The sequence below is a fragment of the Sorghum bicolor genome, chromosome 8 (genome assembly GCF_000003195.3).
Source record: "Sorghum bicolor cultivar BTx623 chromosome 8, Sorghum_bicolor_NCBIv3, whole genome shotgun sequence".
Classification (NCBI taxonomy): domain Eukaryota; kingdom Viridiplantae; phylum Streptophyta; class Magnoliopsida; order Poales; family Poaceae; genus Sorghum; species Sorghum bicolor.
In genome coordinates, this window is record NC_012877.2 from 57,348,412 (window position 1) to 57,363,522 (window position 15,111).

Sequence of the window (15,111 nt, forward strand, 5' to 3'; positions counted from 1 at the left end):
TGGTGTATATAACTGTGAATTTCCTTCTATGTTTCATTTCCTTGATGTTTTTGCTTTAGTGTTCCCTCAAAGGATAACCACAAAAACAAAAACACTAGAACATGTAGATCATAAAAAGATGAACTCGCGGCTACCAGATCACCCAGTTTTAGAGACCAGTCCACCCAAATTTCCTATGGAACCATTAAAAATCTATGAACACTTGGATGGGTGGAACGCATTGAGGCTAGCGCACACCAAGGGTTGCTCTAAATAAAGTCGGTTGCTTTAAAGTTGGCAATGCCACTTAGAACTTCTCAAGTCATTGTCAAAGAGAGGCAGAGGATAAAAATTTAAATTGAGACTAAGTTTTTCAAATGGGAAAATGTTGTACTCCTTCCGTCCAAATCATAAGTCGCTTTGACTTTTTGGATACATCCATTTTGCTATGCATCTAGATATAACTAAAAAAGTCAAAGTAACTTATAGTTTGGAGTAATTGTGTCTTTGGTTAATTGGTTGCCATACATATTTATAGGGTAGGGACTGGGGAGCTATTTTATTTTTAGCAACTCACAAGGGAAACATGACCCCACCTTTTCCATCAACTAATGCTAAACAACAGATACTGGTTGCTGGAGTTTTGCACTCAGGTTGGCATGCCAAGCAAAGATTGCAGAGAGAGAAACAACTAGAAACACATAAGCTCTCCAAAGTAGAAACAACTCAAAGATCTAAAAAATGCGCAGTCGAGACTGGAATATGGCCTTGTTTAGTTCCCAAAAAATTTTGCAAAATTTTTCAGATTTCCCGTCATATCGAATCTTTAGACACATGCATGGAGTATTAAATATAGACAAAAATAAAAAATAATTGCATGTACATTTTGGTCGCAATAGACGAGATGAATCTTTTGAGTCTAGTTAGTTCATGATTGGACAATATTTATCAAATATAAACGAAAGTGGTACAGTGTCGATTTCCTAAAATTTTTTGAAACTAAACAAGGCCATATATATGGCCATGCTGAGCCGTCTTTGGGCAAGAGAAGAAACATATTGGCCCACCCTCATCGGACACGAGGCCATCCCCTTGAGAACAACCAAAAAACAACAAAATGAGCAACTATTTAGTCGAATATGATTGGATCGCGTTAAGCAGCGACCTGAAACTTGGCTCCACGTTGTTCCTTCCTGCATAGCGTGCTTTCTTCCTCTCCGACGTGCCCTTCCTCCCCCAGCCTCGCCTCCTTCCCCGACGCCCTGGCCAGCAGCTACAACCATGTCACCGGGCGTGCCGCCCACCTCCTGCCCCATGGCTATGCCCCGCCCTCCTCTAACCTCACGGAAGCTTGTCAGGGTCGCCCTTATCGTCACCCCCTCCCCCACCCTTACCTCCACCACCGGCGGCTGGCAGCAAGCACTATGTAAAAAATAATTTGTAGCAACACCATTTTTTTTAGGGACGAATGCCGCCCCTACAAATGATTCTCAAAAGTCGTACCTACAAATCGATTTATAGGGACGGTTGGTGTTTCTAAATGCCCCTACAAATGGTGTCTATTTGTAGACGCGGCTCAATATCCAGCTGCCTCTACAAATTGATTTGTAGGGGCAGCTCTATATTGAGGTGTCCCTATCGAATATTTAAAATGAAGTATTAAAATTTAATTTTTTTTCAAAACAACCTCGGATGCAGAAATGATCAAAATAAAAGTTGTAGATCTTGAAAAGTTATGAATCTTTCTTGTGGATAACTTTTCTATTTGAATTTATTTGATGCTTCAAAATACTGTTTGAAATTTATTTTTAAATTGTTGATAAAGACTTATTTCTCTTTTTAGTCTCTGGCTAAAACTTGTGACTAGTCTTTCTCCTTAGTACTAACTCCAAATGTGATAGTTTTTTCTGGCTTTTTTTCTAAAATTAAGGTCTCTCAAGATATTGTGTTTGTTCTTACTGCTATTCTTTTGGTCATCTTTTCTTGTGGAAATTTTAAAATGTGAATTTAAAAAACAACATCTTCAAACAATATTTTGAAACATCAAATGATTTCGGCTGAAGAAGTGATGAACATAAAAGTTATATAGCTCATCAAAATGTATAATTTTTATTTTGGTCATTTTTTTATATGACAAAGTGAAAGTAACATTGTTCACAAATCTTACATATTGCTCTTGTAGTTTACGAAACTACATAAACTATAAGAGAGATATATAAGATTTGTGATCATGTTAGAACCTCCATGTAAGATGAATATTTGACCAAATAACCAAAATAAACTTTGTAGATCTTGAGAAGTTATAGAATTTTATAGTTGGCAAATTTTTTGTTTGAATTCATTTTGTCAAGGAAAACTATGTTTGAATTTATCCATTTTGAATTTTGAATTTTTGAAATGACCTCGGACGGAGAAACAACCAAAATAAATTTTTTCAATCTAAAGAAGTTATGAAACTTTATAGTTGCCAACTTTTTGATTTGAAATCATCTTATCATGCAAAACTATGTTTGAATTTTAAAATTTTAAAATTTGAATTTTTCAAGCAACCTTGGATAGAAAAATCACCAAATGTAGATCTCAAAAAGTTATGGAAGTTGATAACTTTTTGATTTGAAATCATCTTGTCATTTAAAACTACACTTGAATTTCTCAAATTTGAAATTCAAATTTTGTAAACAACCTTAGATGGAGAAACTACCTAAATGAAAGTTGTAGACCTCAAAAATTTATGAAACTATGTAGTTGATAACTTTTTTTATTTTGAATTTATTTAGGAGCTCAAACAATCAATTTACACTAGGTTTAGTATAATATGGGGAACCAAAATAGCTTATAAACACAAGTGATCAAGGTTGTAGTGGTAGAGGATGGTATGCACAAGGAAGAAGTCATGAATTTGAAGAGTGGGGCCCTCTTCAGGATAAAAAAGTGTTTTGCTATATTTTTGAATTTATTGGTGGCTGCAAAAATGATTTGTAGGAGGGTGGCTGGATATTGAGCCCGCCTCTATAAATCAATTTGTAGGGTTGGTTGACCAGCCGCCCCTATAAATGGTGTATTTGTAGAAACACTTTGGTAGCTAGGGATGGCTGGCCAGACTACCCCTACAAATACTCTTTAACTGCTCTTAAAAATAGTTTTTTAGTACTGGAGCCGCCTCACTGTGCCACCCATAACCTGCGCCGCCCCTCAAACCCGCCCACACTAACCACAGGAGCTCGCCAGCGAGCACTGCAGCGACTCCCACCACCAACCCCGCCCAATCAATTGCTCGCTTACCCAAACTCTCTTCTAAGGTCACCGGAGATGGGAGCCCTAACCTCGCCGACGCTAGAACCCTATCCACCGTCAGCTTCTTCTTCCTCTCTGGTATTGGCGTGGGCGAGCTCCAGATGGTCAAGTATGTAGTAGAGGGAGAGGGAGACGTGGGTTCGCGCCGTTGCGCTCCAGCGCGACGGTCACGTGGTAACTTTTGCGAATGTGGTTGATGATGACCGATCACATTAGTGTTGAGCAATTGGCAGTCATGTTGCCACTTGTTCAACGCCATGTAGTGCCTAGGGAAGGCTGCAGAAATTTAGCAAACACGCACCACCAAGCTACATCGGACGAAGACAAAGCAAAGGTGGAGATGACCCTGCCGCCCTAATAGTTTTTATACCTATTAATTTTCTATAGACACTACATATAGAAATCATAGTCCCAATATATTGTACTGAAAAGTTTTTTATCCCATCACATATATTCTCTCCATTCTCTAACAATTACATCCTTTGTCTTCATTCTCATTTATACATGGTTTCTAACTTAGACCTAGTTTGTACCGTTTTTACTCTCTCTCTCTTAAATAGTTAAATTGCCACATCAACAAAACACTTACATGACAGTACAATTAATGTCTATAGAAACTATGGTGGTTTCTGCATTGAGAGTGCCCTTAGACTATCTCCAACAATCGTCACCCAAAATGCAAGACTCATTTGTCCTTTGGGTAGTGCTACAGATAAAAGGTTCCATATCTATTTTTAGTCTTGTCCAACAACAAAACTTAAAAGACAACACTCTCTGCAAATAAGTCTCAAGAAGAGAGGATATCCAAATTTGGGTTATGCCTCTCCTAGTACCTAAAATGGGTCTTCTGTATGGATACTCTATTAGAGGCTATAGATATTATGTTGGAGACCCATTTTAAATTTAGGTTCCTAAATGGGTCTCCTATTGGAGACAGCCTTAGTACCAAAGAAGAAGGCATGAACCACGTACCACTAGAGGAATTGAACGCCGCGAGGTTGGGAGCCACCGCGACGACCAAATCTCATAGATCCAAGCCCGGGTCGGCAACTTCCTATTCCCTCTATTCCAATTATAAGTCATTCCAAGAATCTTGAAGAGTCAAAACATCTTAAATTTGACCAAAAATTTATATGATAAGATAATAAGCCAACTAAGTATCATAAGATTCTTCCTTAATTATATTTTCATAGTATACCCATTTTATGTTACAAATATTAGTATTCTTCTCTATAATTTTGATCAAATTTGAAAATATTTTGACTCTCCAATATTCTTTGAATGACTTATAATTTGGAATGGAGGGAGTAATAACTCGTCTATATCTATATATCAACACAAAATACGAAACCAAGCTTCTTTGTGCTGACCTTAGGTTTTTTTTTTTTTTTGAGTGGATGTGTGCTGACCTTAGTTGCTTCGGCACTAGTGTCTGATGAAGCCCAGCCATTGTCCACAGTCGAAAGTGGCCATGATCCTTTTGATCTATGCCGGAACCAATCACTTGGGTTCCCCGGAGGGTTTGTAGTAACCTGTTTGTCAAAGAGAAGTATAATTAAAAATCAACGAAGAAAAAAAATAAAATTTTGAATCGAATTAATAGTTATTTTTTAGGATAAACCGAAGATGTGGTAAGCAACAGACTTGTGCTCTCTTTATGTATCCCATAGCCCTCTCAATGGTTCGACCATATTCATTAGCAGCGTCTGCAGATAACAAGGCCTGGATTATAAGTGCTAACTCCCAGTTATGGGTGCCATTGTATATCTACAATCAGAATTGCACATCAAAGTTTTATTAGTTTACAGAGTTAGATAAAAAAGAACTCCTGAATACAATTAATACAGCATCTACCGCTATGAGGAACTAATAAATCTAGAGAAAAAAAGTAAGAATTGATTAAAAGAAATCCAAATAAATTGTTTTTTCTTCCATCGAAAACCTTTTACTCTTGAAAACTATTGGTCCATGTAAAATGTTATATGCGCAATATAATGGACTCTGTTGCAAAAAAATTTAATGTCAACACTACAATGAGAGAAAGGAAAGGACAAACTATTTGCAACAATCCACCTCTCCACCTTTAATAAGACTCGTTTTTCATAAGAATAAAGAAGTCTGAGTCAGTAAATTTCTGGTTTTTGTGGTTGTCCTAAAATCAAAATATGAAACAATGCATTAATGTGAAATGGAAATTTAATGAATGTATACTTTTTATAAGGTTTTTGCTGTAGAGGACTATACCAAATTGTTATTATGAAATAATAATTAAAGGAACATATTGAGGCTTGTCCTATCATAGATGGGATCTAATTAATTAGCTTAGAACAGTTAATGATGAGACGTCCAATCACATGTCAGTTATTTAATATATGATTTATCCGTTCTAAATTAAAAGTAGAGAGAAAGGGGATCTAGGGCAAATGCATGAAACTACAAGAATATAGTTGGAATAAATATACAGTACTTTGGTTTTCATTCCATCTTCAGCAATCCATAAATAATCATATATCCTTGGAATATGTCGCTTGAGCGCATCTGAATTTGGGTTTTCGACCCAACAACAAATCATGTTTAGTGCCTAGACATAAATGAAGTAGAAAGTTAGATTTCATCAGTTTTGGTACGGACAAAGCAAAATACAGGGATGATATGCCTTGATGATTGGGAGCGAGTGTCCGATGACAAGTGGTGAGCCTTAGTGTCTTATAGCATCTCCACCAACTCCACAATACAACTCCCCCAATAAAATATTATTTCGGTAGCCTAATATTATTTTTTAGACTATTGAGGGAGATGCTACAATAGATCGCCAATAATCTCCCTCACTCTGTGGGACTCACATATCGCGGTTACAATTTATTAGTTTATTTTTTCTCTTTTCTTTTCTCTACCCTTAGTTCATCTTCTCCCGCATTGTGAATTTGCGAGCACACACATCAGCCACCGTTCTGGCCTAGCGAGAGGACAACCTAAGCCTGCCGAAGTCCCCATCCGCAACCTCAACGAGGATGAGGGCTCACCTGAGCGACCACCATGCCATCATCATCGTCCCTGACCTTGACCTCTGCCCCTAGGATCGAGCACGGTGAGGTTGGTGGCCCCAACCTCCACAACGTTGTCATTGTCCCTAGCCTCGAACTCCGTCCTAGGATCAAATGCGGAGATGATCCTGGCCCTAACCTCCATACTATCGTCGCCGTCCTTAGCTTTGACCTCTAGCCCTAGGTCAAGCATGACGAAGAATGTAGGCCATGACCGGCTCCAACATGATAGGCTGAGGTATAGCGCCATGTCGGCCTGGCCAGTGGCAGGGGCACCGATGGTGGACAACTGTTGTGCTCGTGAGCCCTCATCTAGCATGCTTGACGCCATGGCCGCGATGGAGGTAGAGAGAGACAAGAGGGAGGAGGGACAATGACAGTTGGGGTGGGCCCCATGGTATTGGGAGAGATGTAACTCCCCCTCTATTTGAGGAGAGAAGAGGAGTTTTGTGGTGGCAACAAAAAAGGAGGGCTATTGGAGAGATGTTGGAGCAAGAAAACAATCCTATATCTTTCTCAATATGACGGTTTTATGGGGATGAGTGGTTTTGTGGAGAACTGCTGGAGATGCTTTCAGGACACATGTATTTATTAGCGGTGGGTTTTTTGGCTTGCCCAACACCGTGACCTTAATAAGTTTTGGTGATCAGTCATATCTTTCGAGGAACTGCAAAGTGGACTAGGGATGGCGGTTTTGCACTGGATGCCATGGGATAAATCTTTGTCTTAGAGAGTTTTCTATCTCTTGACTTGATCATGACCTTATGCGTTTAAGCTTCTAAAATTTTTCTTATTTGTAGATTTCCTAGATTTGCATAGGCTAGTTCATAGGGTTGGATCTATGTAGCAAAATTATTAGTGGGTTGGTTAATGTAGAGATCGAACACTAGAAAACTTAAGTTGCACATCATGCTAGAGTAGTATAAGTTTTTTTTCTAGTGTTCTAGTGTAGACCAAGAATAGCCCTAGGAGTAAGTTTTTAAGTGATCCAATCCATCCATCCGTTGGACTCACATGCACCTACACCTTGCCGCATTTTATGTTTCCAAATTATGTTCTTCCAATGTTGCTTTTGTGTTACCTTTCTTTTAGAGTAGTTTGTGTTGGCTGCACCTATGTATTGATAGAAAATACCTCTTATTTCTTTCTATTTATACATGAATTGGATATAAAATATATATTTGATATCTCGTATGTCTCAAATCCTAGAAAATTATTCATGGTTTCTATATATAGTTCATCTCAATTTCTATTTTCGTATTTTTTTCAAATCAACGGTCTGTGTATAACAACGAATTGATTGTAGAATTATTATGTTTTGTTCTATGTAGGACTTGTTATTATATTGAAATTCACTAAAACCCTGATGTTTGTTTGGTGCGTCCATTATCTATGACGATTTCAAATGGTTTTTGTATTTAGCTACCGATTGTGAATAGTGTCTTTGTGGTAGTGAGAATATTTAATACATATAAGATAGAATCAGATTACACATTTCGTGTCTTATATAACAAAATAATATGAATAGCTGCATTACTACAAAGAAATAAGTATTTGGGAGAATGATGATAGTAAACAATACCTTCGTAACTGGACATAAGCCAATATATTGAGTTGTTTCATCTTCATAGTGGATATGTTCTAGGATGTGGTTCAAAGCTCTCTCTCTTAGCTTGTTAAGTGGCCAATAGTTCAACACCGGCTCCACGAACATGTTCAAACAAGTTGAAATGAATTTGAATATTCCTGAAGGTTTATAGCGCATGTCCTCCTGATGAAACGTCAAGAGTGAAATCAGTACATGTTTAACGTTATTAATCCCAAGCATAATTTGGCATTTGTAAGCTTTGTCTCTGCATGAGTGCTAGCGTGCCGAGTAAGTACCGAACAGAATGCATATAATTAAACATGGAATGCATCGATACATCTTAATGACCTCATGTGGAATTGTCATGTTAATAAAGTTAATACAAAGCTACAGGTTTGGCGATGTCCAGCACCTCCCGCCCGAGCGTGTTGACTAGTGCCTCACAGGTAGTTCCACAGGTTGGGCAGTTCGTGATGTTGGGCAGTTCGTTGTGCTTCTTGAAGAAGTGTTGGATGTACTCGCAGACGGTCTTGTCTGACCTCTGTCTGCAATTGCGCAAATCCCAAGTGTTACCGGGTTAAGTGTAGGTACCTTGGAAATGCCCAATGAAGGTTGAGCGTAGATCAGCCTAGTCGGTTCGAAGCGCTTAGGGTAGGAAGCCGCACGGATTCAGGCCCCAAATGCCTGAGGTCCAAACCGGTCTTAGCTTTGGGCTCCATTCTCATCAATTAGGACTCGATAGGCAACTTCGCCTGAATGCCTCGATGGTGTCGCACACATCCCGATCATTTCTTCGATTCGGTTGTGCATGGGAGGTTGGCAGGAGGAGGGCTGGGACCTCCACTCCTACCAGGGCTTGGCACCTCTCTCCCTTGGTTGATTAGAGCTATCGACTCAGGTGTTGGAGCAGTCCCCGTCCAAGGTGGGTGTCAGCTAGGACAGCCTTGAGAGGCAGCGTTGCGGTGGTGAGACGTTGAGCTTTTGTCCTGATGTGTTCTCTTGGAGCTTCTCGTTGGTCTTTGGGTACGATGTGTTAGAGATTTTACTGAGGCGATAAGCGGTGACTACCATGTTCTCACTATTCGTCTAAATTAGACCATTTAAGCGCCCATTTAATCATCCTACCGTTTAGCCCATTTAATGGACTGTTTAGCCCGAATAATGGCTAAACGGCAGGTGACGACTATTTACCATTTAGCGTTTAGGAAAACATTACATGTTCTACACTGCAGGGGGGAGTGCAGCCCGTCAGAAGCCCCCATGCGATTGTCGTGGTCGCACGAGCAGCCTCCTAACACTCCGTCTCCTCCTTTCTCCTCTCGAGCTTGGTGTGGTCGGCGTCGAGGTTAGCCTATTGGGCGTGGAGGCACTTAGCCTTCTCCTTGAGGTAGGTCATGCCACTAGTTGGACTCATGTCTAGAGGGGTGAGCTCGGGGGTGGTGTAGGCACTAGTCCCGTCATCGATGAAGAAGATGAGAAAAATGGCCAGCGTCGTTGGACTCGTACACTAGTCTAAGAACCAAGTGAATCTTCGTGAACTTGCACAACTTGGGAACATCGGCCCCTACCACGCCTTAGTGGATGACACTGTGTGGTGCCTCCTGGCTGATGAGCTACTCTAGCTTGAGATAGAATATCATGCCTCAGCATTCTGGATCCCGTATGAGAAGGTTTGGGAGGGTGTTCCAGAAGCGGTGATGTGGTGGCACCACCACTCTAGCAACGATCTAGTGGTTGATGTTTGCCAACATGTAGAAATTTAGCAACACTCTAACACGATGTAGTTTGGTCCCAAACCAAGTCAAATATATCAGGTGATCACCTTGAGGTTGGCTACTAAGAGGCCTAGTGAGGGTATGATGTCGAGGAATCATTGTCCTTTGATGCGATATCCTTTAGGGGTGAAACTCATCATTATAGTCAGTGACGTATTCCAAACTCACAAAGTTGAGGACTTGGCTAGGGGTAAATGTGTCGGCTACTACAACGATCTCGCTAGAGAAGCGCATGCCACCTTCTAGGGTGACACCGGTAGCTCTAGCGATGAGGCAGGTGGCTCTGTCCACCATAGAGCAATGATCACACATGACATGCTCCCTTACCTAGTGTGCCAGCTATTGTGGGTTTTTAATCAAGTTGAGCATTGTGGTTGTCCATTGGGAGTCAATATGTGAGTCTCTGGTGGCTCTTAGACACTCAAAACATGAAAGGGACACAATGATTTATCCTGGTTTAGGCCTTAAGACATACATCAAGTAGTTTAGTGATCTTCATGTTAGGAATGCGCAATTGGGGTGTTAGAACGATGGAAATTGAGAGAGGTTCATAGGGGATCGCTCAGTACTATCCTCGTGGTCGTCGGTGTTCTTCCTCATCGAGTATGAAACTAGTCTTATCTAGCTGAGGTGTGGGTTTCAAACTGCCTAGCTATCTTCATGTCTGTCCATCTCTCAAACATCTAGTTAGACTTTTTTATGGTTATCCTCCGCTCTCATCGAGTCGTGCCTCCCCTTATATTCTGAGGACATGGTGTCCAAGTCGGTTTGGTCTTAGTCTATGGTCTATGCACTAGGATATTGAGTCCTATGCCAGGACATGGATGGACGTGGCCTTGTCACATAGGGAGGAGTCGACAGTGCCACAATTGCCTCCACTACTATAATATGAATTTTGTAGGTGGTCAAAAAAAGTTTTCCTAGGTGGGCAAATTGGCTGCATAGATGGAAACATCTATGTTAATCAAACTTTGCACAAGCGAACAAGGCGTCTGTCTGTGAAAATCACTTTACACAAATGGACACAATACTTGTCTATAGAATCAATAAGGAAAAATAAAAAAGCCCGCTAGTGAGCTCGAGCCGACCAACAAAGTCGTTGTTGTTGCATCCCATGTAGTGGCCACCGCTAGATCTATACCTTAGTCAAATACTAGCCTCGTTGTATTGAATTTGGAGCCGCTGCACCACAATCATCGCTGAGCCCTGCAGCGAATTAGAGCTATAGTCGCCTCCACACATGTGGAACTGAAGCCGCTGGAGCCTATCGCAGCGCCTGTGCCACCACCGAGGGGAGCCAATATCAGACCCCACCTAGGCAACCTACCATCGAGTGGGAGCCCACCGAGCTAGATCCATGCTGGATCTAGCGGACCTGTGCATGAGGCAGAGGGAGGGAGGGAGCATGCCCTGGTGGAGCCCGTCGTCGAGCGAGAACCCATCTCCAAGAGAAAGGGAGGGAGGAAACCTGCTGTGGTGGAGCCCATCGCCGTGGTAGAGCACACCGCCATGGTGGAGCCCACCACCATGGGAGAGGAAGGAAGAGAGCCTGCCACCATGGTGGAGCACACGACCGTGGGATACAGAGGGAGGGAGCCTACCATGGTGGATGAAGAGAGAGGGAGTTGTGGCATGTGCATCGAGGGTCTGTGTGTGGTGAGAGTGAGGGAGGCAAGAGGGGAGGCGGCTATGGAGAGGAAGAGCTAAGTGCGGTGGATGAGCTCGAAACCCTAACTTCGTATCATATATGTGACTATTGTATTGCACCTGTTGGTGAGCTTTAAGCCTATTTCCAAAGGCAGGCGTCTTAAGAGGTTTGCCTCTGAAAATGGCCTCCATTTTTGGAGGTAGACCTCTTAAGAGTCCCACATCCAAAAATTGAGTTAGGTAAACCGATTTTCACTACTACAAGAAAAACTTTTGTGCAACATTTGCTAATGGGTCGAAGGCAGGCAGGTTTTAAAATCACCTCGGTTAATGCCTAGATTAACCAAGACAGTTATCTTTTATTAACCGAGGCGATTAAAATAACCACATCTTAAAATCTATTAACTCTTGGATCCGGCTCCCCGCTAGGATCACAATCACACGATCTATAGCGCGGCTAACCTAAGCAAGCGAATGCAACAAGAATCAAGCGAGACAAAGCTCAGGAACGCGATGAACACTTGGTAACCGCCCGGCTGACTACCTGGAGTCGGCGCCCTTTTTCACCTTCTATTACTCCAATTACAAAGTGACAAATGGCCCAAAGTGTTAACCCACACTTTGACACACCCACTACAAATACCAGTAGCTGATGGACCCAACTCACTCGTCTAAAACCAACGCACTCACACGATACAAGTTGCTATACTGCAACTGACTCAACACGCCCCGCTCTGGACCATGGTCACCATGCAAATTGTTGTTCCCACCGTGTGCCCAAATTCAAACCCATCAACCTGAGCTCCTACTTCCCGCTCTGCTCTTGCTGACCTTGTTGACTTGGCTTCAGTCTAGATGGCATCAGGATTACACCAACAATCTCTCCCCTAATCCTGAAGCCCACTGAGATCACGAACCCCAAGTAAATGCCTCATGACTGCAAGTTTGCCCAACGTCAATGCCTTAGTGAGAGCATCTGCTTTCTGTTCATCAGTGTGAACTTTCTTCACTGCTATCTGCCCAGCCTCCACACACTTTCTAATAAAATGGTATTTAATATCTTTGTGTTTACTCTTCCCATGAAAGACTAGATTTTTCATCAGAGCTATGGCCGAGTTGTTATCAACATACAACTCTACAACTTGGGGCTTTCTTGGAGTGATCTCTAATAGAAGGTTCCTTAACCATAAAGCTTGCTTGGTTGCAAATGTTGCTGCCATGAACTCATCTTCACAGGATGACAAAGCAATAGTCTTCTATTTCTGAGAGCACCAAGTGATCAAACTCCCTCCCAAGTAGAAGGCCATTCCTCCTGTACTCCTCCTGCTAACCAAATCACCACCCACATCACTGTCAGAGTATCCAACCAACTCTTCCTTTAGTCCTTCTTGAGTATAAACCAACCTAAGATCAATAGTACCTTTTAGGTACCTCAAGATTTGCTTGACAGCTTGCATATGCATTAATGTGGGTTTCTCCATGAATCTACTGGCTACTCTGACTGTATAAGCCAGATCAGGTCTGGTATGTAGTAGATACCTTAAGCAACCAATTACTTTCCTGTACTGTGTTGCATCCACAGGTTGACCATCATTGTCACTATGCAGTCTTGCACCTGGTTCCATAGGGAACTTTGCTGCATTGCACTGTCCCATCCCAAACTGCTCCAAGATCTTCTTGGCATAGCATGTTTGTTTTACTATGGTGAAATCTTTATACTGTCCAACTTCTATTCCTAGATGGTATGACAGTAACCCAAGATCAGACATTTCAAACTCATTTGTCATCTATCTTTTGAATTCACCAATCTCAGCTGAATCCTCCCCAATGACTATAAGGTCATCTACATACACCCCCAGAATGATTGCATTCTTTCCTTCACCTCTTATGTACACAGCTTGTTCACTTGCGCATCTCTTGAACTTGAGTTTCTTCAGACACCTATCCAGCCTGAGATTCCATGCTCTAGGAGCCCGTCTTAGGCCATACAATGCCTTGCTCAGCCTAAGAACATGATTTTCTTTTCCTTTCACCTCATATCCTTCTGGTTGCTTCACATAAACTTCTTCTTCAAGTTCACCACGCAGGAAAGCTAATTTTACATCCAGGTGATGCACCTGCCACCCTCTGTTGGCAGCCATTGCCAAGATCAACCTCACTGTGTCTAGTCTTGCAACAGGAGCAAAAACCTCATCAAAGTCCACTCCTTTCTTCTGCACATACCCCTTAGCCACAAGTTTGGCTTTGTGTTTCACCACTTCACCATCAGAATACTTTTTCAACTTGGACACCCATTTTAATCCAATGGGTCTGTGACCAACAGTTAACTGACACAGCTTCCATGTCTTGTTCTTTTCAATTGACTGAATCTCCTTATCCATAGCTTTAGTCCACTCAACATATCCTGTTGCTTCCTGGTAACTAGTAGGTTTCTCCATTTCTACTAGTAATGCCTCACCATCAGAATAATACATCAACTCAATCACAGATATATGTTTCATAGATGTCATTCAAGTCACTAAATCTTTCCACTTCTTCTTTTGAATCTGAATGATCATCTGAATCTGCATGCTCCTACTGAAGCTGCTCTAGTGTCTCTCCCATTGCCTGACCGCCAACGGTCCTCCCCACTGGGCTCTGTTTGGCTATAGGTGCTCCTTGTGCTGATGGAGACTGTAGCCCATCTGGCACACTGCCACTGCTACTTTCACCATGTTGAATGGTAGGCTCAGCTTCTCCTGCTTCTGCATTCAGCTCTCCCCCACTCACTGCATCATCTCCCTGCACATCTCCTACACCTCCAACCATTTCAACAGGCCAATCATCTTCCACCACTTCAAACTCAACTAAGTTATCTTGATTGACTTGAGCTCCCCACTAAAATCTGACACACTCCACAAAGACTACATCCCTACTCACAACAATCCTGTTGTGTTGAGCATCATAGAGCCTGTGTGCCTTACAACCTTCCTCTACTCCAAGGTACATCATCTTATGACTTCTATCATCTGATTTCTTTAGATTTGGCTTGGCTGGTCTGACATTTGCATTGCACCCAAACACTTTCAGGTGACCTAAATGTGGTTTCCTCCTGTTCCATGCGTCATAGGGGGTGCAGTTTCCCATTGCTTTGGTTGGTAATCTGTTCAATAGATAGACGAGTGTCTAACTGCCGCTCCCCAGAATCTAGCAGGAACCTCCATGCTTTTCAATAGTGATCTAGTCATCTCAACTATTGTCCTATTCCTCCTCTCCACAACCCCATTTTGCTAAGGAGTATAAGGAGCAGTAAACTGCCTTTTGATCCCTATAGTGACACATACATCTCTAAAAGCATTGGACAGGAACTCACCCCCCCTCTGTAAGACCTTACTGTCTTTATCTGACAACTAACACTATTCCCAACTTCTGCTTTATATCTGACAAAGACTTCACAAGCCTGATCTTTCGATTTCAGAGTATAGACAGTCATCCACGTAGTACTATCATCAACAATCAACATAAAGTACTTGTTACCTGCTGCTGTTGGTGGATTGATGGGCCCACAAAGATCAACATGCAGCAACTCTAATGGTTTCTCAACTCTCCACTGTGCTACTCTTGGAAAAGAACCTTGTGTCTGCTTCCCTACTAGACACGCATGACAGACTTCATCGGGATGATCAATGTGAGGTACACCACCCATCATTTCCTTGTTAACCATCTGCTTGATTGAATGGAAGTTAACATGTCCCAAATGCCCATGCCACAACCAAGCTTGCTCACTAGTGCTTGCCTGAAAACA

General features: G+C 41.9%; 1 protein-coding gene across 7 annotated transcripts in view; it reads right to left on the reverse strand.

Annotated features, from left to right (window-relative positions):
• Positions 1-15,111, reverse strand: part of LOC8074270 (achilleol B synthase) — a 38,975-nt gene that overhangs the window by 13,004 nt on the left and 10,860 nt on the right. For 5 of the 7 annotated variants that reach the window (XM_021446044.1, XM_021446043.1, XM_021446047.1 and 2 more), the window contains exons 7-10: positions 7,900-8,088; positions 5,741-5,854; positions 4,918-5,040; positions 4,683-4,805 (exon numbers count right to left, since the gene is read on the reverse strand). In XM_021446044.1, coding sequence (XP_021301719.1) covers positions 4,683-4,805; positions 4,918-5,040; positions 5,741-5,854; positions 7,900-8,088 — 549 coding nt within the window. The remainder of the gene's footprint in view (positions 1-4,682; positions 4,806-4,917; positions 5,041-5,740; positions 5,855-7,899; positions 8,089-15,111) is intronic. The other 2 variants (XM_021446046.1, XM_021446045.1) reach the window with 1 other exon arrangement.